The sequence below is a fragment of the Paramormyrops kingsleyae genome, chromosome 9 (assembly GCF_048594095.1).
Source record: "Paramormyrops kingsleyae isolate MSU_618 chromosome 9, PKINGS_0.4, whole genome shotgun sequence".
NCBI lineage: Eukaryota > Metazoa > Chordata > Actinopteri > Osteoglossiformes > Mormyridae > Paramormyrops > Paramormyrops kingsleyae.
In genome coordinates, this window is record NC_132805.1 from 531,284 (window position 1) to 557,500 (window position 26,217).

General features: G+C 55.5%; 1 protein-coding gene across 4 annotated transcripts in view; it reads right to left on the minus strand.

The window, feature by feature from the left end:
- Positions 1–2,731: 2,731 nt before the first annotated feature.
- Positions 2,732–26,217, minus strand: part of nbeal2 (neurobeachin-like 2) — a 42,102-nt gene continuing 18,616 nt past the window's right edge. For 3 of the 4 annotated variants that reach the window (XM_072715942.1, XM_072715943.1, XM_072715944.1), the window contains exons 7-56: positions 25,807–25,889; positions 25,381–25,466; positions 24,772–25,075; positions 24,446–24,552; positions 23,317–23,403; positions 22,337–22,420; positions 21,691–21,789; positions 20,960–21,594; positions 20,599–20,731; positions 20,301–20,420; positions 19,182–19,530; positions 19,007–19,089; positions 18,750–18,842; positions 18,361–18,535; positions 18,147–18,280; positions 17,595–17,754; positions 17,168–17,270; positions 16,775–16,925; positions 16,526–16,681; positions 16,286–16,445; positions 15,900–15,985; positions 15,109–15,747; positions 14,679–14,857; positions 13,973–14,129; positions 13,734–13,877; positions 13,356–13,658; positions 12,772–12,921; positions 12,533–12,690; positions 12,321–12,445; positions 12,115–12,235; positions 11,857–12,014; positions 11,390–11,523; positions 11,095–11,202; positions 10,884–10,979; positions 10,390–10,514; positions 10,029–10,169; positions 9,338–9,468; positions 9,117–9,226; positions 8,903–9,020; positions 8,548–8,645; positions 8,352–8,465; positions 8,178–8,261; positions 7,910–8,019; positions 7,615–7,787; positions 7,256–7,350; positions 7,005–7,121; positions 4,787–4,948; positions 4,560–4,708; positions 4,331–4,466; positions 2,732–4,244 (exon numbers count right to left, since the gene is read on the minus strand). In XM_072715942.1, coding sequence (XP_072572043.1) covers positions 4,137–4,244; positions 4,331–4,466; positions 4,560–4,708; positions 4,787–4,948; positions 7,005–7,121; positions 7,256–7,350; positions 7,615–7,787; positions 7,910–8,019; positions 8,178–8,261; positions 8,352–8,465; positions 8,548–8,645; positions 8,903–9,020; positions 9,117–9,226; positions 9,338–9,468; positions 10,029–10,169; positions 10,390–10,514; positions 10,884–10,979; positions 11,095–11,202; positions 11,390–11,523; positions 11,857–12,014; positions 12,115–12,235; positions 12,321–12,445; positions 12,533–12,690; positions 12,772–12,921; positions 13,356–13,658; positions 13,734–13,877; positions 13,973–14,129; positions 14,679–14,857; positions 15,109–15,747; positions 15,900–15,985; positions 16,286–16,445; positions 16,526–16,681; positions 16,775–16,925; positions 17,168–17,270; positions 17,595–17,754; positions 18,147–18,280; positions 18,361–18,535; positions 18,750–18,842; positions 19,007–19,089; positions 19,182–19,530; positions 20,301–20,420; positions 20,599–20,731; positions 20,960–21,594; positions 21,691–21,789; positions 22,337–22,420; positions 23,317–23,403; positions 24,446–24,552; positions 24,772–25,075; positions 25,381–25,466; positions 25,807–25,889 — 7,831 coding nt within the window. In that variant the 3' untranslated portion in view covers positions 2,732–4,136. The remainder of the gene's footprint in view (positions 4,245–4,330; positions 4,467–4,559; positions 4,709–4,786; positions 4,949–7,004; positions 7,122–7,255; positions 7,351–7,614; positions 7,788–7,909; positions 8,020–8,177; positions 8,262–8,351; positions 8,466–8,547; positions 8,646–8,902; positions 9,021–9,116; positions 9,227–9,337; positions 9,469–10,028; positions 10,170–10,389; positions 10,515–10,883; positions 10,980–11,094; positions 11,203–11,389; positions 11,524–11,856; positions 12,015–12,114; positions 12,236–12,320; positions 12,446–12,532; positions 12,691–12,771; positions 12,922–13,355; positions 13,659–13,733; positions 13,878–13,972; positions 14,130–14,678; positions 14,858–15,108; positions 15,748–15,899; positions 15,986–16,285; positions 16,446–16,525; positions 16,682–16,774; positions 16,926–17,167; positions 17,271–17,594; positions 17,755–18,146; positions 18,281–18,360; positions 18,536–18,749; positions 18,843–19,006; positions 19,090–19,181; positions 19,531–20,300; positions 20,421–20,598; positions 20,732–20,959; positions 21,595–21,690; positions 21,790–22,336; positions 22,421–23,316; positions 23,404–24,445; positions 24,553–24,771; positions 25,076–25,380; positions 25,467–25,806; positions 25,890–26,217) is intronic. The other variant, XM_072715945.1, reaches the window with a different exon arrangement.

Sequence of the window (26,217 nt, forward strand, 5' to 3'; positions counted from 1 at the left end):
GCAAAGCCATGGCTGCCGACTTGGGTGCGAAAGCCATGTTTCATCGCCCCCTACAGTGCGCGGGCACTGTTTCACCCATCTGTTTCTGCTGCATGTTTTCTCACCACAAGGAGAACTTCCCACACTGTTGTTGTACATATCATCACAACCAAAGTTGTCTACAGTTTCAATGTTGTTGTAGCACATACCAAGCCACCTTACTTACATTTAAAGTCTAAAAATGGAAGAAATATTTATTGGTCTAAACATGCTGGTAGGGTGCTCTCACACCTGCAGCATTGCAGGTTGCATGTTTTCTTAGTAACCCTGCCAAAACTGCGGGAGAAAATGTTATTTCCCTAAATCTAGAGGCCCAGCAGGTCAGGCACTACATGCTCTGCTGCCATCTTTCTCGGTGAATGTTCATGTCACTTTACATCGCCGTTCAGTCACGACCCGCCCATCACACGTGCCTCTCTGTGTAGGTCCTATAGCAGAGTTGTGCCCCTCACATTTTTTGGTTTGGTTCTAAAACTCATTTTACCAAAAGGTGAGCCCTCCAGTGCATGCTGTGCAGTGGTTCTGGGGAACAGTCCCGGTCACTGCCTGTTCTCAAGTCAACTTCCTGAAATAAACTAGAAAACAGGAACCCTGGAGATAAAGGGAATGATCGACACAAACTCTCGGATTATCTGAAGAGGAAAGATAAAGACTTGACCATACATATGGGAAAGAAGACTGTTGATGCCTGATCGGGGCTGGTTAATCAGGGTTTATCAGGGAGGAGGATGGCTAAAATAAGGAACAGGAGACAACACGTCCTTAGCACAGCTTTAAGATGAGCAGGAATGACAGCAGGCGGCTAACCCCCCCACCCCAGCGCCAGCTCCTCAATGATCAACCGCACAGCACTAAACAAATGCGACCAGCAGTCACATGATATGATAGGAGGATGGAGCAGAGTGTGAGGTGGAGGGCAGACAGAGCAGAATGCGAGCAGAATGAGAGCAGAATGAGAGGAAGCTTTAAAGTGCCAAGACGGGGGTGTGAAACGGCAGCGTGGGACCCCTGCAATAAAAATAAAAGGAACTCCTGTGATGTGTGCGTCCCAGGGCTGGGGGAGTAGGGGCCAGGTCGGGGGGGTGGGGGGCTGCTTTATGAGGTGCCGTGCCTCTCGGCAGGGGTGCTCCAGACAACGACCGATAGCAGGAGCTCCTCTGTGCGGGGGCCTGCCCTCTACACCCCCTCTCCCCACGCCGGGGGGGGGGGGGTATCTGCCATTATTGGGAGGGAGACGTCTGCCCGGCCCCCACATTGTCAAAGGCCCAACTACAACCACGAGTCCCCTTCACCTGGCTCCCTACTCAGCTTGTACTAACTCACCTGGCTCCCTACTCAGCTTGTACTAACTCACCTGGCTCCCTACTCAGCTTGTACTAACTCACCTGGCTCCCTACTCAGCTTGTACTAACTCACCTGGCTCCCTACTCAGCTTGTACTAACTCACCTGGCTCCCTACTCAGCTTGTACTAACTCACCTGGCTCCCTACTCAGCTTGTACTAACACACCTGGCTCCCTACTCAGCTTGTACTAACTCACCTGGCTCCCTACTCAGCTTGTACTAACTCACCTGGCTCCCTACTCAGCTTGTACTAACTTGGGGTGAGCGGGGGGGGGGGGGGGGGGGGCAAGGTCTGTTTTACCACTGTCCTGCCTCCCCTTTCCTCCACGGCTCACTAAATTGCCCACCCCCTCCCCCCCAAGGCTGTTTATGAGCTGCCTTCCAGGATGTTTGGCCCACTACGGGATCAAAGGGGGCTCTTTAAATAAATGTGGCTTTACGGTGACCTTTTAAACCCTGACAGGGATAACAAAATGGGGGGGGACACTAATTTGAGCAGCATGGTTATGAGTGTGGTACAGAAAGGAGTCTTCAACTTCACCTCCAGCAACTGGACAGTCTCTCCTGGGCGGCAGTGCTAATGGGGGGGTGGGGGGGGGGGGGGGGGGGGAGTCCTCACCTTTCAAATGTCATATATGACATATGTGAGAAAACGTCACAAACGCCATTTTCCAGGATCCTGTGGGTGTCACGGGCTGGTGCAAATACCAGGCTTTGGTCTATGGAGGTCAGGTACCAGGTTCACTCCAAAGCCCCTCCCCCCCCCCCAAAGCCGCCATGTGCACATCAGGATGTACGTGTTGCCACAGGTTTGCCACTTTAAATCTGAAGAGATATGGGATGCCACCAACCCGGTCACTCACAATAAAATTAGTTGAGCGGGGGGCAGGGGAGGGATACAGAATGAATCAAAACAATATTGCTACTGTCTATGAAGGTTTGAATGTATTATACTGTGTAAATATGTGTATTGTACTACTGTAAAACTGCAGTTTCCCTCAGGATTAATGAAGTATCCATCTATCCATCCATCCATCCATCCATCCCGGAGCAGACCAGTGTGACCACAGAAAGTTAGCGGTGCCCCTCACAACCCGCACCCGGCCGTGAGCGTGGGGACGTCAGAAAGGCAGAGCCGCGAGTGTGTAGAAGACCACAACGCCGCCCCCCTGACCGCTGGAAAGAGCGCCCCCCACCCCCAGCCACCTCTCTGCCACTCACTCTCGTCAAGAGCCTCGGGGTAACTGGGGTGTGAAAGGCGCTATATAAAAATAAACAAACTGAAATGCCCTGAAGCTTTCCGAAGCTCAAAGACGGCAAAGGGGAGTAAAACAGAGTAAAAAACAGAGTAAAAGGTCACTTCTTTAATGGGGCAAATGTAATAGACACACCCAGGTTCCAACAGAAAGGCACAAACACAAATCTCAGACAAAAGTGTTTTGGCTTGAAATGGGGGGGGGGGGGGGTTTCGGGTCACTTTCACAGGGACCGTGTAGTCCCCGATCCCTGGGGAGGCCTGTGCACAGCGATGCCTGGAGTGGGGGGCAACTCTCACACCCCCTTGCCCAGACAAAACACCCATGTATGTTTTAACATCCTTAATATTTCCTGTACACACACACGCACACACACACGCACACACGCAAACAAAATCACAGCCACAGTGAAACACAAATTAAAACAAAGTGCCGAAACAAAGTTTCAGCACCTAAACCATTATTCGAAACCTTTTATTATCCTTTAGGATGCGTGTGTGGCAGTGAAAGCTGGTTGTCTCGGTTGATCTCCGAGTTCCCGTCAAAAGGCACTTTAAAGGAAACGTGCATTTACGCCACATGCACGAGTTAGTGCAAGGTGCCATGGGCAAGCGTCCGTGACCAGTGAGGAACAGGAAGAAGCCTTATTAAAGCTGGACATACAGAAAAGAGTGTGTGTGTGTGTGTGCACGTGTGCGTGTGCGTGCGTGTGCATGTGCACATGTGCGTGTGTGCGTGTGCATGTGCACGTATGTGCGTGTGCGTGTGCATGTGCACGTATGTGCGTGTGTGAGTCTCATCCCATAAGGACCTTGACAGCAGACTTGCTGGGTTTGATGCTCCTTGCTGCCATCACACCATATCCAGGAGAGAGTCCCACCCACATGTACCGTAGTGCAGGAAGCCACCACTGGGAGGCAGCCTCTGCATGCTGGGGTGGGGGGGGAGTACCGAAACTGCCCCCCCTCTGTGCTGGGACCTCCTCGGCCGAGCTTGAGTCTTCATAAACGCTAACAACCCCTCATAGTGTGCAAAACCAAAACTTAACACCACCCAAACTCCTAGAGACCCCCATCTAACACCCCCACCTACTTATATTATAATCATCATAATAATAATAATAATAATAAATTGTTCTTGGTGTTAAATCACAGAAAAAGTCTTTGGAATGTTTTAAAAACATTATAAAACCCAACATGTAAAATAGTCTGTTTAAAAAAGAAACAACGAATGACTGCAGCATTGAAACAGGCTCCCATTGCATCTGTCCTGCCTCTCCAGCACCCCCTATCTCCATGGATAGGAGGTGCAGAAAGGCCCTCGCTGGTTTTCTGCACAAGGCACTGGGTGACTGAGTCCACAAATGTATGACTACTTCCAGGCCGAGTCCGGCTGGGAGGAGTTCTGGGTCCGGTTGGTTGTAGACCCACTGCAGGCCTGGCCCCCTTCCTCCGACAACCCTGTCCCCCCCCTCCCCCAAGGACTGGGTCTCCATGCTTCACTTGCCGATGTTGTCGCTGGGGTTGTACTCCGTCTCGCCAGAAGACACCTGCGATATCCTACGAGTGGAGCCCCAGAGCCGGCGGGAGAACTGTCCGGACCGCACCTGCCAGGGAGAGGCGATCAGAGCTCTCTGTGCCCCCCCCTCGTCTCCTCCTGCTGCTCCCCCCCAGATCTCCCCGCTCGCCTCACCTCTCCCGGTTGCCCGGCTCCGACCACGATGAGTTTGCCGTCTTCCAGGCCCACAAGGATGTGACTGGATTCCTTAGTGACGGACACGCTGAGGATGGGCAGCTTGAGGACCAGAGCGGGCACTGCCAGCTTCAAGCTGAGAGACACGGGGGCACGGGGGCACTTACAGGCTGCACAGCTTTCCCAAAATCAAGTATAACAGCCGGGGCATCCTGCTCGCACGTCTCACCTATACAGGTCCCTGATGTAGAGGTTCCCCTGGGCACCGCCCAGGACGGCGAAGTCGGGCACCAGGCAGAGGGCCGTAACCTGCTCCTCCAGCGGCACCGAGGCCAGCTGCCGCCCGTTCACCGAGTACACATGCAGGAAGTGCTTCTCCTGAAGGGGGCGGAGCGGTCAGGGGGAGCGGGCACACTCGGGCGCCAGATATTTCAGGGCGGGGGGGGGGCGGCTCACCTGGCCAGGGGAGTGACCGGCCACGAGGGTCTGGGCCACGATGTGACCCTCCATGCCCACCTGCACCTCCGTCACCCGGGACGGCAAACAGCCCTCGCAGGGGGGGTGCAGCGTGCGCAGGAACTGGCCCCGCCGAACGCTGTGTATGATTAAAGTGCCATCCTGTGGGGGTGGGGGTGGCCGGAAAGAAAAGGGAGGGGAGCCAGAGAAGAGGGAGGAGGTGGGCGAGAGAGAAGGAGTAGGAGAGCCAGAGGAGAGAAGAAAGAAGAATGAGGGGGAGAAGAAAACAGGAGAAAGGAAAAGAAAAATCCATGAATACTGACAGATCATCCATCTTCAATCAGCGATCGGCACACTAATGCGGCAGCGTGTGACAGAGACACACACACTCAAACACATGCAGACAGACAGACAGACACAAACACACAGACATGCAGGCAGACAGACAGACAGACACACACAGACATGCAGGCAGACACACACTCTCAAACACATGCAGACAGACAGACACACTCAAACACATGCAGGCAGACACACACACTCAAACACATGCAGACAGACAGACACACTCAAACACATGCAGACAGACAGACACACTCAAACACATGCAGACAGACAGACAGACAGACAGACAGACACGCAGACAGACACAGACACGCAGACACACAGACACAAACACACAGACACAAACACACAGACACGCAGACAGACAGACACAGACACAAACACAAACACACAGACACAAACACACAGACACAAACACACAGACACGCAGACAGACAGACACAAACACACAGACACGCAGACAGACAGACACAAACACACAGACAGACATACAGACACAAACACACAGACACACAGACAAACACACAGACACGCAGACAGACAGACACAGACACAAACACAAACACACAGACACAAACACACAGACAGACAGACAGACACACACACTCAAACACATGCAGACAGACAGACAGACAGACACAGACAGACACAAACACACAGACACACAGACACAAACACACAGACACAAACACGCAGACACAAACACGCAGACACAAACACGCAGACACGCAGACAGACAGACACAAACACACAGACACGCAGACAGACAGACAAACACAGACACACAGACACAAACACACAGACAGACAGACAGACACACACACTCAAACACATGCAGACAGACAGACAGACAGACACAGACAGACACAAACACACAGACACACAGACACAAACACACAGACACAAACACGCAGACACAAACACACAGACACAAACACGCAGACACAAACACGCAGACACGCAGACAGACAGACACAAACACACAGACACGCAGACAGACAGACAGACACAAACACAGACACACAGACAGACAGACAGACACAAACACACAGACACGCAGACACAAACACGCAGACACAAACACACAGACACGCAGACAGACAGACAGACAGACAAAAACACACAGACACGCAGACAGACAGACAGACAAAAACACACAGACACGCAGACAGACAGACAGACACAAACACAAACACACAGACACAAACACACAGACAGACAGACAGACACACACACTCAAACACATGCAGACAGACAGACAGACAGACACAGACAGACACAAACACACAGACACAAACACACAGACACAAACACGCAGACACAAACACGCAGACACGCAGACAGACAGACACAAACACACAGACACGCAGACAGACAGACAGACACAAACACAGACACACAGACAGACAGACAGACACAAACACACAGACACAAACACACAGACACGCAGACACAAACACGCAGACACAAACACACAGACACGCAGACAGACAGACAGACAGACAAAAACACACAGACACGCAGACAGACAGACAGACAAAAACACACAGACACGCAGACAGACAGACAGACAAAAACACACAGACACGCAGACAGACAGACACAAACACACAGACACGCAGACAGACAGACACATACACACAGACACACAAACAGACACAAACACAGACACAAACACACAGACACGCAGACAGACAGACACAAACACAGACAGACAGACACACAGACACAAACACAGACAGACATACAGACACAAACACACAGACATGCAGACAGACAGACACAGACACAGACAGACAGACACAGATGCACAGGTGGAGGAGGAGACGTGCTCACAGACCCAATATGTGGGACCAGCGGCACCCCCCCTTACCTTGGACCCCGACACGGCCATGTCCAGCTCTGTGCTGATGGCCACGCAGGTCACCTCCTGGTCATGCCCACAGAGGACCTGCACCGGCCGTGGGGAGAGTCCACTGGAGAAGCCTCCCTGGAGAGGAACAGAGAGGGGTCAGAAAGGGGAACGGGACGATAGGCTCATGTTCAGGAGGGAGGAACAGGACCATGAGTCCAGAGGTGCTCAGAACCATGTGACTCGCTGTCGACATTCTCAGGAAATCTGACCTGCTGCTGGACCTCCCACACCATGCAGGTGGTGTCCCGTGAGCCGGAGATGAGGTAGATGCCACAGAGGTCCAGAGCCAGACACGAGACCACGTCTGCAGACAGAGGGAAAGAGAGAGAGAGAGACAATGGGAGGGAGAGAGAGAGAGAGAGAGAGAGAGAGAGAGCCACACTCCATCAGCACCCAGGGAACCCAACGCTGCACCTCAAGTGTATGGTGCGCAAGGAACTGTGTTAGGATCTGTGCGCATCTACACACACTGGAAACCTTGTGAGAACACTCCGCTAAGCTAGTCAGTTCTTAAAATGTAGCCAAACCCCCGTGTGCTGTCAGCCCCACGGTGCCACCCCGCCCTCACCGATGTGCCGGCAGATCCTGCCCACTAGCTTGCCCTTGGCCAGTGCCGTCACCCGCAGGCTGCAGTCCCAGTGTCCCCCGCTGAACAGCAGCCGTCCATCATTGGACACCACCAGGACCCGTGCACCCAGGTCCACCCCGGGGGAGAAGGGCCCGCCCAGCATGCGCTGCGTCCTGCACCGGGAATTCAGAACCGTGACACATGCCGCTGGGTGTGGGGAGGAGGGGGATACGTGGACAGGGGGGGGGGGGGGGGGACGCGGACAGGGAACGCAGATAGGGAGGCGGGCACTCACTTAGGGTTGGACATGGTGGGGTCTTTCGTGAACGTGAAATAGTTGGCGATGGTCTTGTCATACGGCAGCCAGCTGTGAGTTCCCAGGAGCCCACTGGCACTGACTGTAACCTTGGGAGCAGGTCACAAAGGTCAGGGGTCACTTAAAAAATGGAGCCAATTAAGAAATGGAGAAAAACAACATGGGAAATTTATCTGAGGCCCCAGAACCGCTGCTGAAGTTCTTTGTTGTGTTGTGACAGGGCGACAGGGGCTGGAGGGCCTCTTACCAGCACATCAGTACCCTGCGTGATGTAGCGGGTTTGAGTCCGGGGCACCACAGCCTGCACCAGTGGCACGCCGTCACTCACCACCTGGGGGCGCCATAGAGCACAGGTCACCACATTAGTCAGAAACCTGCTCAGTCGCAGGTCTCCTCATACTGGAGCCGGTTGAGTTCTCACCTCCACAAAGGCCTTCAGCTTGCTGAGGTGATCGAAGAGGTTGGGAGGCAAGGTGTCGATGCGGGACTGACGTCGTGAGGCGCTTTCCGCGGACATGCGGGGAGGGTGGGGCTCCTGAGGGAGGGGGTGCCCAAACACAGTGTGAGTGACAGCACATCCACATACACCCTGTCCTACAGGCCCCCCAGTGACACACCTTAAGCAGCTGGCAGGGCGTCTGCCCGAAGTTGCTGATGATGCCCTCGTAAGCCTTGCGCTCAGTCTCATTACGAATGGCGTCCAGGTCCACAGCACCTGTGTGGCGAGAGGTCACTCACTGTACAGTCAAAGCTCACTCACTGCACAGTCAAAGCTCACTCACTGCACAGTCAAAGCTCACTCACTGTACAGTCAAAGCTCACTCACTGCACAGTCAAAGCACACCAACAGCAGCCAATGGACGCCCCTGTTACAGCTTCGAGGAGCCCTGAGGATCAGACTAAAGCACAGGAAGGTCCCCGGTAATCCAGAGTTCGGGGGGAGGTCCCCGGGGGGGTTACGTGGAGCGTCACCTTCGTAGGTGCAGTAGTAAAAGACGTTGAGGGCTTCTACGGCATCCGACCCCCGTTGCTTGTAACCGAATATCAAGTCGATCCACTCGTGCAGATGTGCAGAGACATGCTCACTTTCCTGCGGGACACAGAGCATATGATCCCCCCCCCTCTGTCAGAGACTGGTGTCCCACCCGGACTGGCCCGTCTGGGGCTCTTGGTTCGGGTCCCTCACCAGGGCTTTCCGGTGCTTCCGGATAAAGTCGTCCCGGGATTCCGCCCACCGGGGTAAGACAACGTTGGACACTGAATCTTGGGACATCTGAAGCATTCCCAGGTCAAACTCTAGGACACACAAAGGGCTGCTGAGCTGCAGGACCCTACCCACAATCCTTTATAATCCATCCCATCATGCTTCCCAAGACCCAGCTGCAGGAAGCATCCTCCGGAGCTCACCATTAATGTTTTGAAGGAATTCTGGGAAGTAGAAGAACTCCGGGATGAGCTCCTTGACATCAGCAGGGCTTTCCATGCGAGCCTGCCAGGTTGCGGCCACCGAATGGAATTGCCTGTCAGCACAGTCGAACCTAGGCAGAGCACAGAGCTGCCGTGCTCAGGAATGCACAGCTCAAACACAACACACAGAGTCAAGGCACAGGCAGATGGCGCGGGGTTAGCACAAAGCCATGACACAAAATACCAGCTTGGATATATGGCACAGTGACACAGCACAGACATACGACATAGAGTCACAGCACAGGCATATAGCATAGAGTCAGCACAGGCATTCGGGACCATATCACGACACAGCATCACAGCTTGGACATACAGCACTGACTCACAGCTCAGATATACAAGAGTCACAGCACAGGCATACAGCACAGTATCACAGCTTGGACATGTAGCACAGAGACACAACCCAGCCATAAGGCACTGCATCACAACTACGGCACAGTGTCACAGCATGGAGTAACAGCCTCCACATATAGCGCAGTCACAGCTCATAAATACAGCACGGAGTCACTACGCAAAATCACAGCTGGGACATACAGCAGAGTCACAGCATAGGCATGGTGTGCAGTCACAGCGAGAACATATGACACTGGGTCACAGCAGAGTCAAAGCTCAGAACGCTTGAACACATTACCTGCCGTCCTGCAGCTGGATGTGCAGCATCGTGAAGGGCTCCATGCGAATCATGTAGTGCATGACTCCTGCTGCGTTGGAGTAGTGCGTGCCATAGTGAAACTTCTCAATGGTGCCGGATGGGTCCTCAAAGCTCTCATACCTGCCAAGCCAAGGGCATGAGTCAGTATCAGCTTGGCAGCTGCTCTACAGTTTCATTTCTGTACCACAAAGCTCACCGAACACACATTACGATTAGTAACATCATCATTTCCCGGAACTGCAAACTTTCCGGGTACAACCACCTTCCGCCTTCCCTGTGAGCTGTATCCTGAGCAGCGTTTGATTACGAAGCAGCATCATGGAGCCGCTGCGGTACTCACTTCTCCCTGACGGCCTGGGCGTGCCGGGGGTTCACCACGCCGATGGGTTTGGATAAGTCCCTGAACACCGATGGGTCCTCCAGGTCCAGGGTGGGAGAGGTGTAATCGCACAGCACCCAGGGGAACTGAACACCACAACACCATACATTAATTAAAAAGCTGAACTGAGCACAGTAAGTGGGTGAAAGAAAAAAATATATATCACACACACACACACACACACACACACACACACACACACACACACACATAATGAGGGCCGAGCCACTGGTTTCTGATTCACAGACAGCAACAGACAGGCTCACTGTTAATGCCACTTGTGGTTATACATAATTGCAAAATATTGCTGGTCTTTCAGGCCAAATCTTCTTCGGTGGAAAACGGGAGACGGTGGCAGTTTCCGAAAACCAGAGTCTTAAGCAGTCCAGGCTCGACACTCCAGAACAGCTTATCTACCAAACACAGGGGAGACTCATGCTGGCCGGCAGACTCACCACGGGGTACTGCGAGAGGTCGTTGTAGGTGCGGCCAGCGATGGTGTTCAGCTGCATGAGGTACTCAAAGTTGGAGATCTCCCTGTACACCCATTTCTGCGGGAGAACATAGGAGATATCAGCTGGCACCGAGCGGACATGCAGAGCAGGTCCGAATCCAGGATCACGGAGTAGGATCATCATAAAGAGGCGACCAGTGGGATAATCGGACCTGTGTGAGTCCAGAGGCCTTCAGCAGCTCCTGGGGGGAGCGGGAGCCAAAATAGAAGAGGTTTGGGGGGCGCAGGCCGAGGATGCGGGAGTAGACTTTGTTACGGACCTGGGTGGGGGGTAAAGAGTCAGCTGGCATCACTGAGAAACATCCAGAAACACAGCGACAGGTAAAACAGAGAAACAGAACTCTGCTTTAACATTTTAAAGACTGATTACAGCGTTAGATCATGTTTGGGGGGGGTGTACGGCAGGATGCCCGTGAGAGTCACCCTAGAGCAGATGGGGGCAGGTACCTTCTTCCTGAAGTTGATGAAGTAATGGGCCTGATCGATGAAGAACAGCTCCAGGGCGGAGCGCCGCAGGTTGTAGCGCCGCAGGTGGACCTCCCGGAGGTGAGAGAGCGGCCGCTTGAACTCGAAACCGATGCCTAAAAGACAAGTCAGGGGATCAGACTCCACTCCCCTCCAGACAAGGATGGTCTAGGCGCCCTGACCACACCCTTCTGGGCTCTCAAACATGTGTGTCACTCGGTGATGAAATTAAACGGCGCCATTTGTACAAGTACGAGTTCAGGTACGCTGGAATATGCCCGTTCATCCAGCATGCCTAGAGCATTTAGAGGGATTAAGGGTCTTGCTCAAGGACTCAAAGATTCAAACCAGCAACTTTCTGATCATGGCTACAGAGGCCTAACCCACTGAGTGAAACACCACTCCCCCAGCAAAGGTGGGGTCAAGGCAGACAGTCACGGTCGACAGACCCTCTTCAGTCTCCTCCTTCTCGCAGCTGCCGTCGTAGAAGTAGAGGTGGTGTGTAGTGACCTCCAGGCGCCCGGGCACCACCGCGATGATAGTGATCATCTCGCACTCCTCCGACAGGATCAGCTTTTCCTTCTGGCTCTCGTCCTCTGCCTCCACACTGATGGAGGGAGGGATAGAGAGGCACCAGTGAGGCTAAAAACCCGCCATTCCCTGCAGGAGGCTCTACACGCCCCACACCGGCATATGCGCACACTCACTGGTTGTCCAGGTAGTTGAGGTCCTCGTCACCGAGCTGGTCATCTTCCATGTCGCTGACCTTAGCCTCCTTAGCAACGGCCAGGGGGAGGGACTCTGTGAGGCTGCGGGGGTTTTCGGTACCTGCGAGGGTGGCCAGAATCAGGACACCGAGCAGAGATAAATGGCACTGAAAACGGACAGGTTTGGCGCCCCCTACAGGACATACCCATGTTGTCCCGATGGGCGCTGGCCTCAGTGTGAGGATCGAAATTGTAATTGGGGACGAGTTTCAGCCGCATCTTGGAGTACGTCTCTGCGCTGGACAGCTTCCACTTCACCTCGGTTGGGTCCCTGACAACAGACGAGCCAATGGGCAGGTAAATAGGGATGCCGCGGTAACCGGACCGGTGGGGTGGAGCCAAAAGGGTGGGGACTCACCTGAGCGCCCAGGCGCCTCTCTCGCTAGTCAGCAGCCGCCGAAGTGCCACCCAGTGGCGCCACACCAACCCCTGATGGTTGGCGAGCTGCTTCATCGCCCCGTGGTAGCGGCTGTTCTCGATCCGCACGCGCTTCAGGTAGGGATTCACCACCACCTCCTGTGGGGACAGGGGGACGGTCAGGGGAGGGGGGCCACAGCCAGCAAGTTCGACGGGAGGGGGAGAGGGAGGGGGCCACACCTGGAACTTGGTCCTGCAGTCGGTGCGGTCCCTATCCGGCTTCTGGGCCGTGCTCATCAGGGCATCGAAACATGAGTTCCAGAAGTTGGACATGAGGTCGTGGCTCTTGCCAAAAGTATCCAGCTCATATTGCATCATGGTGGGCTCGATCTGCAAGGGGAGGAAGAGGGAGGAAGAGAAGGTGAGGGAGAGAGAGAGGGAGTGACAGAAGGTGAGGGAGGGAGAGAAGGAGAGAGAGAGGGAGGATGAGAATAAGGACATGTGAATGGGAGAATGGGACAGAGTGTGTGAGAGAAACTGGGGATGCCTGTCTGGGGGGGCTGGTCTCTCTAACAGGAACATTGGTCTGTCACTCCAATTCAGATGGAGGAGAACAAGCCTCCAGAAAAACAAGACACACACGCACATGCACACACGGACATGCACACATATGCAAGTATGCAGACGCACATGCACACAAGCACACAGCCAGCGGCAGGGAGCTGGGGTCCATGGAGCAAACTCGTGTGACATGGGGAGGGCGCAGCTACAGTGCTAATCGCTAAGCCGCCCCAACCCCGACCTTGCTGGGGGGGTACACTCACATGCTGCCTGTAGAAGTCCTGCCACTCCTGGCTCATGCAGTAGGCCTGCAGGTCCGGGGCGACAGTGAGGGTGCCGTTGGTGGGGGGCAGGTGGGGCAGGAGGCCGTGGAGAACCTTCGGGTCTGCGTGCTGGTCCAGCAGCGTTCGCACGATGAGCACCAGCTGCTGGAAGGCCTCGGGCGGGGGGGGGCCCTGCCAGAGGTGGGGGGCCAGCCGTCCGAGCAGGAAGCACACCTCGTCCCAGCTCAGGACCAGCACTGTCTGCAGGAGGCTGTGCAGCTTCACGCAGGCCATGACACACACCTGCAGGGGGCAGTGTTCAGTGACTGAGTACAACAGCCTAACATGAGGGGTCGGCACAGCAGTCTCCGTGGTTACCTGGGCGTGGTCCTGCTGTATGTAGCCTGTGATGATGCGGAGGCCGACCTGGGCCATCTCCCGCAGCTCTGGTCCGTGGGGGGCGCTGGTGCTGCTGTGCCATGCATGCAGTCTGTCCAGTAGGGTCACCACGCCCTCAAAAATCTGCAGAGGGGATGGCAGGGGGGGTTAAGCGGGGGAAGCAATGATGTCAGATCGAACAGCAAGGGGGGAGGGGGTGTCGGCGGGCGACTCGTCACCTTCTCGCTCCACAGGGCCTGGTTGTTGGTGCCCTCAGCAAACAGGAAGTCCTGCAGCAGCCGCAGGAGACGCACCAGGCTGGGACAGTGCTGCTGGGGGGCGCCCTGGGACTCTCTCAGGTCTGACAGGGAGGAATCCAGCATCATCTCCAGCAGGCTGGGGGTGGGGGGGGGGGGTTAAGTCAAACTCATGTAAACAAACACTGAAGTCAGAGGGAATGTTTAAAGTTATTTATCTGGGTAGTCAGTGTATAAGTGCTCAGAAAAAACAGACAATTTTACATCGGAACATACGCAAACTAAGAGTAACACAATAAACACTAACTAGAATTTCTTCTGTTTTCCAAAAACTTACTGATATCTAGTTGGATGGTTCCCAAGCCTCATCTCTCGCCCCCTCAGCCATTCCAGCAGCCTTTCAATCGTAGCTTTACACTAACATCATTTAAACGTCTTTCCCTTCGGCTGTGTTAAAGGCAGGGGACCCCAGAAAGGACGCCAATCCAGAGAAACATCCAGAGAAACATTCCCCAGCTCTTTTCCTAAATATTCTTTTCCTAAACACTTCGGGTGACGAATCAGGCTCTGGGGGAAACACCAGGGGTGCAATTCCACTCACAGGCACTGATACTACATGGAGGAGCAATGTCACAGACGGTCCACATGACACCGGCCGCTCTGACCAGCGACCCCCCCCCGCAATTACCTGTGCTTGATATCATCAGGGGGCCGCACCAACTGGCAGGCGGAGCCCAGCTTGGTGAGCACGGAGAAGACCTGCCCTCGCTCGCGCCACACGGCATCCTCCCCGCCCTCGGCACCACTCCACATGACGGAGAACACGATGTTGGTGAGGACGTTGCATAGCTCCTCCTCCGGGGCCTGCTGTATCACAAGGAGGGGGGGTGGGGGGCGGGGGTGCCGATGTGTCACTATCTGCGGTCGGGACGCAAACGCCCACTTGGGGTTACATGGTACAGAGACTCAAAACACTAGTTACACTGGCATCATGTCACAAAGTGGGTTGTGATGGGAGAAACCAGGACCGATCCACCACATGGGGCCAGTCTCTGAATGGTTCAACACACTTCCTGCTGGTTTCCCAGCACAATAGTGTTAAGTGTTTTTGCCGGTACCTGCGGGTTGGATGTGTTGGAGATGTCATCGCCATGCGCAGGTTCAGTGCTGTAGCTGGTATCGTCCAGCACGTTGGACATGCTGGAGCTCTTCCGGGCCGTGAAGCTTGGGAAGGGGCGGCCGTGCTCCAGGGGCGACGGGGTCTCGGGCGTGCCCCCACAGGCCCGATGGCCGCCGGCAACTCCAGCCGTCCCATTCAGCTCCAGGTCCGGCGGGGACGAGCCAAAGGGAGACAGCGAGTTGTAGGGAACCTCCTCCTCAGAACGTCGGCCCGCGGGGACATCCACAATGTTGGACAGGGAGGACGATCGACTACTCGGCTCCATAGAGTCGAACGACTTGAAGCTGAAGCCCTTGAGCTGGCGGCCACTGGGTGATGATAGGGACACCTCATCGTCATCATCGCGGGAGCCGTAGGAGAATAAGACTTCGGGCCGCGCCTCCTCCGGCATGCTGTCGTCCCTCTTCAGCAGTCCCTGTGAGGGGTCCAGTGGGCAGCCGGCGCCAGAACCGGAATGTCCAGCAGGCTGGAATTTGTAGGACTCCGTGACATAGAGCTTGGTGAGCACGTCCTGCCAGCCCGGCTGCCGGGCCAGTTGACGCACGTGGTCCTCGTTGCAGTAGATCAGGTGGAAGAGCTGGGAGGGGCAAGGGGGAGGGGTGTTACTGGGGAGGGGCCCCAGGACCAGCCAAAGCTCAGAGGGATACAGAGTGTGCATAGAAGGCAGCAGCTTAATCTGAGTGATGAGATGATCTCAGAGGTGCACATTATTTTACTATTGGTACTGACCTTACGGGAGACCTCCAGCCGCACTGCGAGTTCTGCACGTTGGGACAGGTAGACTACAGCTAGCACGTCCCGGAAGTTCGGGGAGTCTAAACACAAGATGACACACAGACATTCACACAGCCCATTATGTTCCCATTGTTTTTGCAGGCACTTCATAATGGCTTTAACACTAATGGAACTGATGAACTTTTGGTACTTTGAAGGAAAAAAGCAGTCCACTAAGAAAGTTTTTTTTTTTTTTTTTTTTCGTTTACATTTTTTCTGTGTCCTTCCTCAGTAACGCCCCGCCCTCGCACTCGGAAGCTCCCACGTGCATGAAAACAAAAAGCGCCGCCCCCGCTCACATCGTTCTTTGCGTCTGCCGCCCTCTATCCCTAGGGGATTACCTGTAGAAAACACCTGTTCAGACAGGAAGCGGATGGTCGCCATGGAAACTGGGACATCCTCCAGAAGGCAGACCAGGCCGAGGTAACCGGACTCCTTCAGCTTAACACGCTGCTTGCTGCGCTCAGAGGCGCGCTCGCTCTTCAGGACTCGACTCAGCACCTGTCGCAGAGTGGGGGGGAGGTGACATTAGTGACTCTCTACATGACAGCCCTAGGGGGGCAGGGGGGTCTAGGACGCACCTGGAACACCGTCTCCCGGGCCTCGTCCCTGAGGCCGGGCTTGAAGAGAAGGCAGTAGAGCTGCTCCACACCCCAGTCCAGCAGCAGGGCCAGAACCGAGTCCCGGGACGGGCTGTTCTGGAGGAGGTGCAGCAGGATGTTCAGAGCCCGGACAACCTGGAAAGAACAGAGTGGAAGACTGTGAATCCACCGCATCTGATAGACAGAGGCAGAGTCTGCCTGTAGAGGGCGCTCCTAAGGGATTCGCACCTGGAACTCCTCCCCTGTGGTGATGGAGAAGGCTAGCAGGCTGTACATCTCTTCCAGGAGCGGGGACTTCAGCAGGTCCTGCACCACCTGGAAGACGGTAGTCTGCACCATCTGCATCTGGTCCGAAAGGGGACTGCTGTCTCTCTCCAGGCTGTGGTGGTGAGACATGTGGGGGGGGGAGGGGACCTCAAAATCACGCCATGGCCCTTTAAGGAGGAACAACCTTAAAATGCCCCAAAAAGCCTGAGGGTTGCAGTCCCATTACTCGAAAACGGCAGCAAAAATGATAACTAAACAAACGTGGGTTAATAGACAGGCTACCCAGCACAAGTATTCAGCATTCCTATTCTATTCCAACTCCTATGTTCCTATTCCACTCCTATGCCAGGTCACCTGTAGTGAGTTCTGATGGAGTCCAAGAGGAACTGCACTCCATACTTCCGCCGGATGCGCTGCTTGCTCTCAGATAACACTGGCGACAGGTTCTGCAGGTGACCTGCAAGGGGAGCAAAAGGAAGAGCGGGGGGGGAGCATAAAGATGACGCAATGACCATTTCCTGCAAGGCCTTCCTATGTGACAATGTCACTTTGGTAAACAGGACATGCAGCCAACCAGCAGAATCCAAAACAGACTCATCAAGACTGGGACCTCAGAATTATGGGAATTCCATTTACATCAAAGCATGTCATTAACTGGACATGGGCCAAAACACCTGGGAATAACATGCACATGTTACAGCATGTACTGGAAGGAGGTTCGCTGGCGTTCAAGGGCCGCTGCTCCGTTTCGGGGGTTGGGAGGGCGGCGACAGGCACGTACCCAGACGAACGGCGAAATGGCCGTTACTCCAAATGCGGAAGTCGAAGAGCAGGTGCTTGTAGAGCTGGGAGAGCAGTGAGGTGTTACCCTCTTCGGAAACCTGCTGCAGCAGGGCCTGGCAGGCTAGGAGGACGCTCATGTCCATCATGGAGCTGGGCACCTGGAGAGAGGGCAGCACCCAATCAGAGCTCCCACATCCCCGAGCCACGCCCCCCCACTGGCAGGGTGGACCACTCACAGTGGCTTCCTCATGGGAAGCCCCGCCCCCTGCTTGCAGACATGTGCGGCGCCCCACCCTTCTTCACCCTGGGCATCATTGCTTTGCTGTTGGGGCCACGTTCTCTCATCCCATGAGTGACACTTTGGGTTGCACATTGAGTAAGGAGGAATAAAGCATCATTTGCTAAATGCGTCATCTCCAGACTGGCCGGAATCCTGCCTGATCGTTGTGGGCTCTGACTGCAGAGGTAGCGGGACGTGGTGATTCATGCCGAGAAACGCAGTGCCCCTAGAGGCCAGGGGGATGTACTCCAAGATGCCGTGCCAGCCCACCTTCTGCAGCATGACTCCGATGATGGCCGGCCCCTGGCACTGCAGCAGGCTCTCCTGGTTCACCGGGTGCTTCCTCAGCATCTTCTTCACCATCAGCAGGAAGGCGGCCACGCCGTTCTTCTCTAGACGCACCTCTGCAGAGAGAGGCACGTGAGACACCCATGGCTAACATGCCAATCCCCCCCACCGACAGAAAACAGACACCCGCACTGACCGGAGGCCTTGGTCAGGGGCAGCTGTATGCCGGCGGGGCCCCGGGATGACGTCAGCTCGGGCCCCACCAGGTCGGACGTCTGCTCAGCGTCGGCATCCTTCATCTGTTCTGGCATGCTCACCTGCTCCAGGAGTGGGAGCAGAGCCCCCATCCCGCCCACAGAGTTCACCGCATCCTGCCGGGGGGAGACGCCGGACTCAGCGCTCGCTCTCAAATGCAGGCGCGCTTATATCCCGAGACAGGGCACAGCCGATTCATTCACTCATTTGTTCATTCATTCATTTGTTCGTTTGTTCTTTTGTTCATTCATGCGTTCGTTTGTTCATTCATTTGCTTGGTCATTCTTTCATTCGTTCATTTTTTCATTTGTTCATGAGACAGACACCTGCCTTGATGTCCCAGTTCACCACCCTATGCCCGGTCAGTCTGCCGTCATATTGGTGGTTCGGCGACAGGTCCAAGCAGATCTGGTTCTTAAAGGCCTGGGGAGACAAACGGATGTCGCTGTACGTGTCACATGTGTTCAGGCGCGTTCACACGCTCTCACACGATACTATCCATTCATTCCTGTTGCTGATTTCAAAACAACAGACAAGGAGGAAATCCAGAAGTCTACAATTAGAAATTGCCTTCCAGCGCCACCTACTTGTGGAGTGTAGTACAACAGCAGTTTGCCGGTAATGTCTGAGAGCTCCCCATCGGGCCTGAAGAGGGGGATGCCGTTGGGGCCTGAGGAAACAAGAAGCAAAAAATTAAAACAAACAAAAAAAAGGTGGTTTGGGTGGGATGAACCGCACACACTGGGTGGGGGGGAAGCTTACCTGCACTGTGCAGTGCAAGCAGCTGGGGGGGCTGCAGGGCCTCGTGGCAAACAAAGGCTGTCCCCAGAAGGCCGTCCAGCGACGTGGGGGTGCCCCACTGGGTGTCCTGCAGGCCGGCGGGGAATGTCTGCACAGGGGGGTCCGAGGGCTCAGGCGATACGGGGGAGGTGGGAGAGCTCCGGCGGCTGCTGGTCGCAGGGATGGAATAAGAGCGCACGAGAACGGGTGTCGGGTACGAGGGGAAGGACAGCTCCGTCGGGGTGAGCGGCTGGGGGGTCAGCGGAGGGGACGTGACTGTGGTGATGGCAGTCCGGTGGCCCGCTGAGCCAATGCAGCAGGAAGTGAAGGGCTGGGGGCACAGTGAGAAGGCAGACGCCACGGTCATACTCAACATCAGGCAGCAGGAGGCAGGTCATGACCTGTAACTCAGGAGAACTGCTGAGGCATCTTGAGTAACATTTAACCAGATCATTTACATTCATTGCTTTTCCATACCCACTTTTTACATACAGGGTCAGGACTCATGCAAGGGACTCCAGGTCATTGCAGGGCTCACTCACCATTCACTCACTCACCAGTCACTCACTCACCCAGTCACTCACTCACACACCATTCACACACCATTCACTCACTCACACACCATACACTCACACATTCACTCACACACCATACAGTCACACATTCACTCACCATACACTCACACACCATTCACTCACTCACACACCATACACTCACACATTCACTCACACACCATACACTCACACATTCACACACCATACACTCACACACCATTCACTCACTCACACACCATACACTCACACATTCACTCACACACCATACACTCACACACCATTCACTGACCCCGTCCCCAGTCCGCATCACTGACCCCGTCCCCAGTCCCCGTCACTGACCCCGTCCCCAGTCCCCGTCACTGACCCCGTCCCCAGTCCCCGTCACTGACCCCGTCCCCAGTCCCCGACCCCGTCCCCAGTCCCCGTCACTGACCCCGTCCCCAGTCCCCGTCACTGACCCCGTCCCCAGTCCCCGTCACTGACCCCGTCCCCGTCACTGACCCCGTCCCCAGTCCCCGTCACTGACCCCCCAGCTCCAGTCACTCACCTCCCCCAGCGAGGGGAATCGCAGCTGGACGGCCTTCTGCTGCACTCCATCCACGTAGATCAACACTTGGTTCTGGCTGAAGGGTCGGCGACCCGGGATGTGAACCACACCCACAGAGTGCTGAAAATAGGGGGTGGGGCAAACAGTGAGAGGTCCAGAAGCGGAGAGCGGCAGTCCGGTCCGGCTCGGGTCGGGCACAGCGGACCACGGCGGTCCGGTCCGGCTCGGGTCGAGCACAGCGGACCACAGCGGTCCGGTCCGGCTCGGGTCGGGCACAGCGGACCACGCAGAGGCTCACCCAGGCGCTGTCCCTCAGACGCAGCTCCTTCATCCTGACAGCCATGTACTCCTTCTTGGTGCACACAGCTACCACCAGCTCTCCCTCGGTGGTGAAGAAGGCCTCGAACCCGGTGCCACTCGCAGTGAAGAAGCTGCCGGGGAGAGGATGGGCGTCACATGTCACCGTCACTCTCTCACTCCACAAACAGGAACAGAAAATCACCCATCCATGTTTCCATTACGCTTACATCATATACCATGAAGCTGAACAAGTCACTAACAAACCTGAGCAAACCACCATCAAACCACCATAAAAAACTAACAACCAGGAACATGTGACACTGCTAGCATTAGCCGCATCTCCTGGCCCCAGGCCGCACCTGTACAGCTGCTTTCTGCGCAGCCCCTTCCCCAGCCTGGGATACACGGGGCTGCTGGGCGAGGTGGGGGTACCGGGCGCCGACGTGGCTGTGAACTCCCCATGAGGGAGCGGGCCGTCCGAGCTGAGGAAGAGCCAGGCGTGGAAGGCAAAGCCGCTGCCCGGCCAGCGCTGGATGACGGGCACCATGATGCCCGCCATGGGTGGTGTGAGGTCGAAGTACTGCAGCGCCCCCGCGCCCTCACGCGCCGCCATGGCTGACAGAGCGCGCACAGCGCGGCCGCAGTAAGGGTGCGGGCCCCGCTCGCATCGCAGGAGCCTCAGCAGCCCTTTCAGCTCCTGCGGCCGCAGCGACAGCGAGCCCAGGTCCTGCAGCAGCCCCAGTAGGGCGTCGGCACAGTGCCGGTCCAGCCGCTCCGGTTGGGCCAGCACCTCCAGCAGGGTGCCAGGGAGCCCCGCCTCCACGGCCACGGTGCGGCACGCCAGCGAGCCGCCGCAGGCACCCGCCAGCCACTGAGACACCAGCAGCTGCAGGTCCCGCGACTCCAGGTCGGGGAGCCACTGCAGGAGCAGGAGGAGGGGCTGCTCATTGGCGATGCCCAGCCAGGCTGCCTGCGCGTGGTGGCCCTCGACCGCCTGCCCGGGGAGAGGAGTGTGTGTGAGGTGGAGAAAACAGCAGGAAGATGAGCCAAAACAGCCCTGGAACTGGGTGTCTAAGGAGCAACATCTCACCATGTTCATGAGCTCCTCCAGAAGGCGCCTGGTCGGCTGGCCCTGGCTCTTCAGCACGTCAAACAGCTGTGAGTATCCAATCCTCTCCTTAAATACCTCCTGGGGGGGGGGGGGGGTAAGAAACCACACAAGGCTTAGTTACGTGCACGCACACAAATAGCAGCATTTCAGCAGACACTGTCAAAAATGACTAATTAAACCAGTCTAATACAGATTTCTGCAGTGTTTGTATGCAGCACTCCCTCTGAAATTTAAATACTCAGCAACTAAAAGCTTCAACATAAACATGACAAATCCAACCGATTTGAACTACAAGCTGCCACCTGTTGACAAGGTGATATTTCCAGCAAATGAACCAGCTAAGCCAAAACAAACTGAGAAAAGAAACATTAAACAAGCATTAAACAAACATTAAACAAGCATGGGCCAACTGGACCAGACCAAAATGTGGAAAATAAATGTCTCAAAAAGAGGTGCCGTTTTGAGCTACAAAAATTTAAGCAAAAAAAAAAAAAAACGAAAAAACCCAAAGCACCAGGTTCTTTAAATTAAATATCAGAACTTATCCTGTAAGCAAGGGAAACGTGCATGAGAAGGGAGTGAAGGAGCAGGGATGGCGGAGTGAGCACTTCACAGGAGAGCATACCTTGGCGGAGGTGGAGCTGCTCATGATGGCCGTGAGGACTCGAAGCGCGTGGACCGTGATGGCATCGGAGCCTTTCTCCCAGACCTACACGGGACGGCACGTCACACGACTAACCGGGAACCCCAAATGGAGAAGCTCGACCAATGCGAACACAGCATGCTACTCTGCAGGGGTCACGGGGTCAGAGCCCAACAAGTACTCCTGTGTTGCTATAGATCTGGCTGTTTATCAGGATAATGTGGGCATGCACAACACAGCATAACAGACTGTTTAAAAATAAGACTCTATACTAGAAATTTTCAGTTATTAGTGTTTGATATGCAGTTTCATTAACTTACATGCCTTTGGTGAATATGGACCTCAAAACATCAAACGTACTTCCAGGAAATGATTTTCCTATAAATGTAATTTACCCTTGAGTCCCATTTAGGGGGGAGATCAGAAAAATTATCTGGAATAAAATTTCTGCAGGTTCTTGAGAGACCTTAACGAGTAATATGGGTGCACTATACTTTTTTTAACTGACTGCTTGTGGACAAAGTGAAAGCAAGGAAAATCACAGGAAGCAGAAGCCTTACAGCTAACGAGGCGAAGCCTACAGCCACCACACAGAAGGTACACACCAGAGCTGCGGTCATGGAGCAGTTACCCAGCATGCAACAGAAATCAGAGGCACCCATCTCTCACTGCAGCGAGTCAACAGGAAACTCTGAACCAGTCAGGCATTTACGATTCTTTACTTCCAGATCCTTCCAGGCCAATATCATCATATCTAACCCCCCCCAGGGGCAGTATCAAACTGATCACCTTCTTTGTGAAGAAGCTGATTGGGTCATTGATGGCTGCTGTCCAGCCCCGGGTTCCAGAAAAAACTGGGGGGGGGGGGGGGGGGGGGTCCTGAGCAGAGTTTCCTGCTGTCAGGCGGCTATAGTTTAATCAGCGACGTCATGCATGCAGACACAGAGCAGCTGAGGGGATACCTGGTCCACCTGGGTCTCAGTGAGTAAGAGCGTGGCGAGGTCACGCACGCCCCCCTGCTCCGGCCGGGGCCTGCCACTCTGATAGAGCTGCCAGAGACAGACACAGAGCCAGAGGCCACGTCAGCGCACACACGCACACTCACATGCACAGGCACAGGTACAGTCAGCGCACACACACACATGCACACTCACATGCACAGGTACAGTCAGCGCACACACGCACACTCACATGCACAGGCACAGGTACAGTCAGCGCACACATGCACACTCGCACGCACAGGCACAGTCAGCGCACACACGCACACTCGCACAGGTACAGTCAGCGCACACATGCACATTCGCACGCACAGGTACAGTCAGCGCACACACGCACACTCGCACGCACAGGCACAGGTACAGTCAGCGCACACATGCACACTCGCATGCACAGGCACAGGTAGAGTCAGCGCACACACGCACATTTGCACGCACAGGTACAGTCAGCGCACACACGCACACTCACATGCACAGGCACAGGTACAGTCAGCGCACACACGCACACTCACATGCACAGGCACAGGTACAGTCAGCGCACACATGCACATTCGCACGCACAGGTACAGTCAGCGCACACATGCACATTCGCACGCACAGGTACAGTCAGCGCACACATGCACACTCGCACGCACAGGTACAGTCAGCGCACACATGCACATTCGCACGCACAGGTACAGTCAGCGCACACACGCACACTCGCATGCACAGGTACAGTCAGCGCACACACGCACACTCACATGCACAGGCACAGGTACAGTCAGCGCACACACGCACATTCGCACGCACAGGTACAGTCAGCGCACACACGCACACTCGCACGCACAGGTAGAGGTGCAGGCACACGTGTGAGTGTGCAGAGCTCAACCTTCTCAGGGCGTCAGGTGCTGAAGCGTATGAGCGTATATACAGACACAGACAGACAGACACACACACAATATTGCAGGCCATGACACACTGAGAGGAATGGAAAGGAGACAGACATAGGGCCAGACAGACAGACAGACAAAGGGCCAGACAGACAGACAGACAAAGGGCCAGACAGACAAAGGGACAGAGGGACAGGAGGACTGGGGGACGGGGGCAGCGGGCCAACCTTGCTGTTCTGGATGAGTCGCAGGATGTGCTCGAAGCAGTTGTTGTTGAGGAAAATGGCCTGTAGCGCAGGCCGATCTGAGCACTGCAGGATCTCAGGCACGGTGTCTGTGGGGGGGGGGGGGGGGGGGGGAAAGCTCAGCGTCCTCCGTACGCAGCCCCATCGTTCTGAAAATGTTTCATCCACCCCTTACACCACCTCACTTACGCATACAAAAGCAGGTCGGGGCGTTAATTATCAGTGGTAGACAGGCTTTGAGAAAGAGCAAGGTGGAGGAGGACGATGAGGGAGGGAGGGAGGGTGCACCAGGGTGAGGGGGTACTAACTTAGCATGTGGGCCTGCAGCATGAGGAGACTGTCCTCCAGGCCCCGCCCATCCACTTGCTCCGCCCCCGGGAGCCGGTTCCAGTTGAGGAGCTGGAAGAAGCCGTCCAGCACGGAACGGATCTCCACCTGGCGCTCGGCCGGGCTGCTGGAGTGCAGCAGGTGCACCATGGCGGTGAGGCTCTGCAGGGCCAGCCGGACCAGCTGCGGGTCCCTGGGCTGGGGGGAGGCCCGGCAGCACCAGGCCCGCAGCACCGCCAGGAGGTCCGTCACGGCCTGGGGCGTGATGGTGGCTAGGCCGTTCTTCTGCAGCGGGGATGGCACAAGGGGACACACAGGAGAGAAGGAACACTGGTTAAGATGAAGCCCTCGTCATGCCCCCCCGGGCCCCAGGAAGCAGGACAGACTGTGTGTCTGTCACCGATGCGATCACTCCTGAACCCCCCCGCATGTGGCTCCCCACAGGGTGTCACGCACCACGCTACACAAGCAACCACACTATCAGGTCACATGACGTGACGTCTGCTCTGAGACAAACAGAACGAGCTGTTCTTTTTCCACGGGGACTCGTCAGACAGCTTGTGACTGTCTTGGGGGTCTGGGGGAGTTACCTTGCAGCCGCTGATGACGGCACCCTGGAGGTGAATCAGCCTCGTTATCATTGTCTCCGTGAGCTGCTCGCTGTCCTGAAAACATTCTGTGGGGGGGGGGGGGTGCATCAGAGGTGGCAAACTCGAGACGGACAGCTATCAAAAACAGGCAAACCGCAGCCGTTTCCGCAGACCAGATGGAGAGCAGTTAGCAGTGAGTAATAACTGCTGCGTGTGTCAGGCACTACGGGGGGGGGGGGGGGCTGGGGGCTGCCCTCTGCCCCCCCCCCCCCCTTACGCAAACAGGAAGTCTTCTGTAGCGCTTTGACAGCGTGTGCTTTGGACGAGATCGCTGCCTTTATCTCGGCGGGGGGTGGGTGCAGGCTTAACTGAAATCTTTTGGCTTGGGAAACAAGGAGTTCAGCAATCGGGGGGGTGGAGGCTCACCATGGAAAAGGGCGGGGAGCTCCTCAGGCAGCGGCAGAGGGGAGAACTTGTACTTGCTCCTCTCCAGTGCTGACACCTCCTCTCTGTTGCAGAGAGAAAAGCCCTGAGTCAGCAGTGTGCCCCCCCCCCCCCCCCCGATAACCCCCACGCTGAGCCATTTACGGAAACGCGGCACAGCTGCCTGCCGGGAGATGCGGCAAAAGACGGCAGCGGGGGCGTTAAAATGAACAGAGCGGAAACGTGCCCTGGAATAACAACGGCGCGTAGATGACAGCATGGCGGGTCTTAGCGCTGCGTTTCTGAGCAGACAGCAGGCGGAGCAGGGTCCCTACACACAGACAATCACGGCATCAGAAGGTTGCTAGTCTGAATCCCAGGGTCAGCAGAAAGACCTTTGATTTAGGCCTTTAA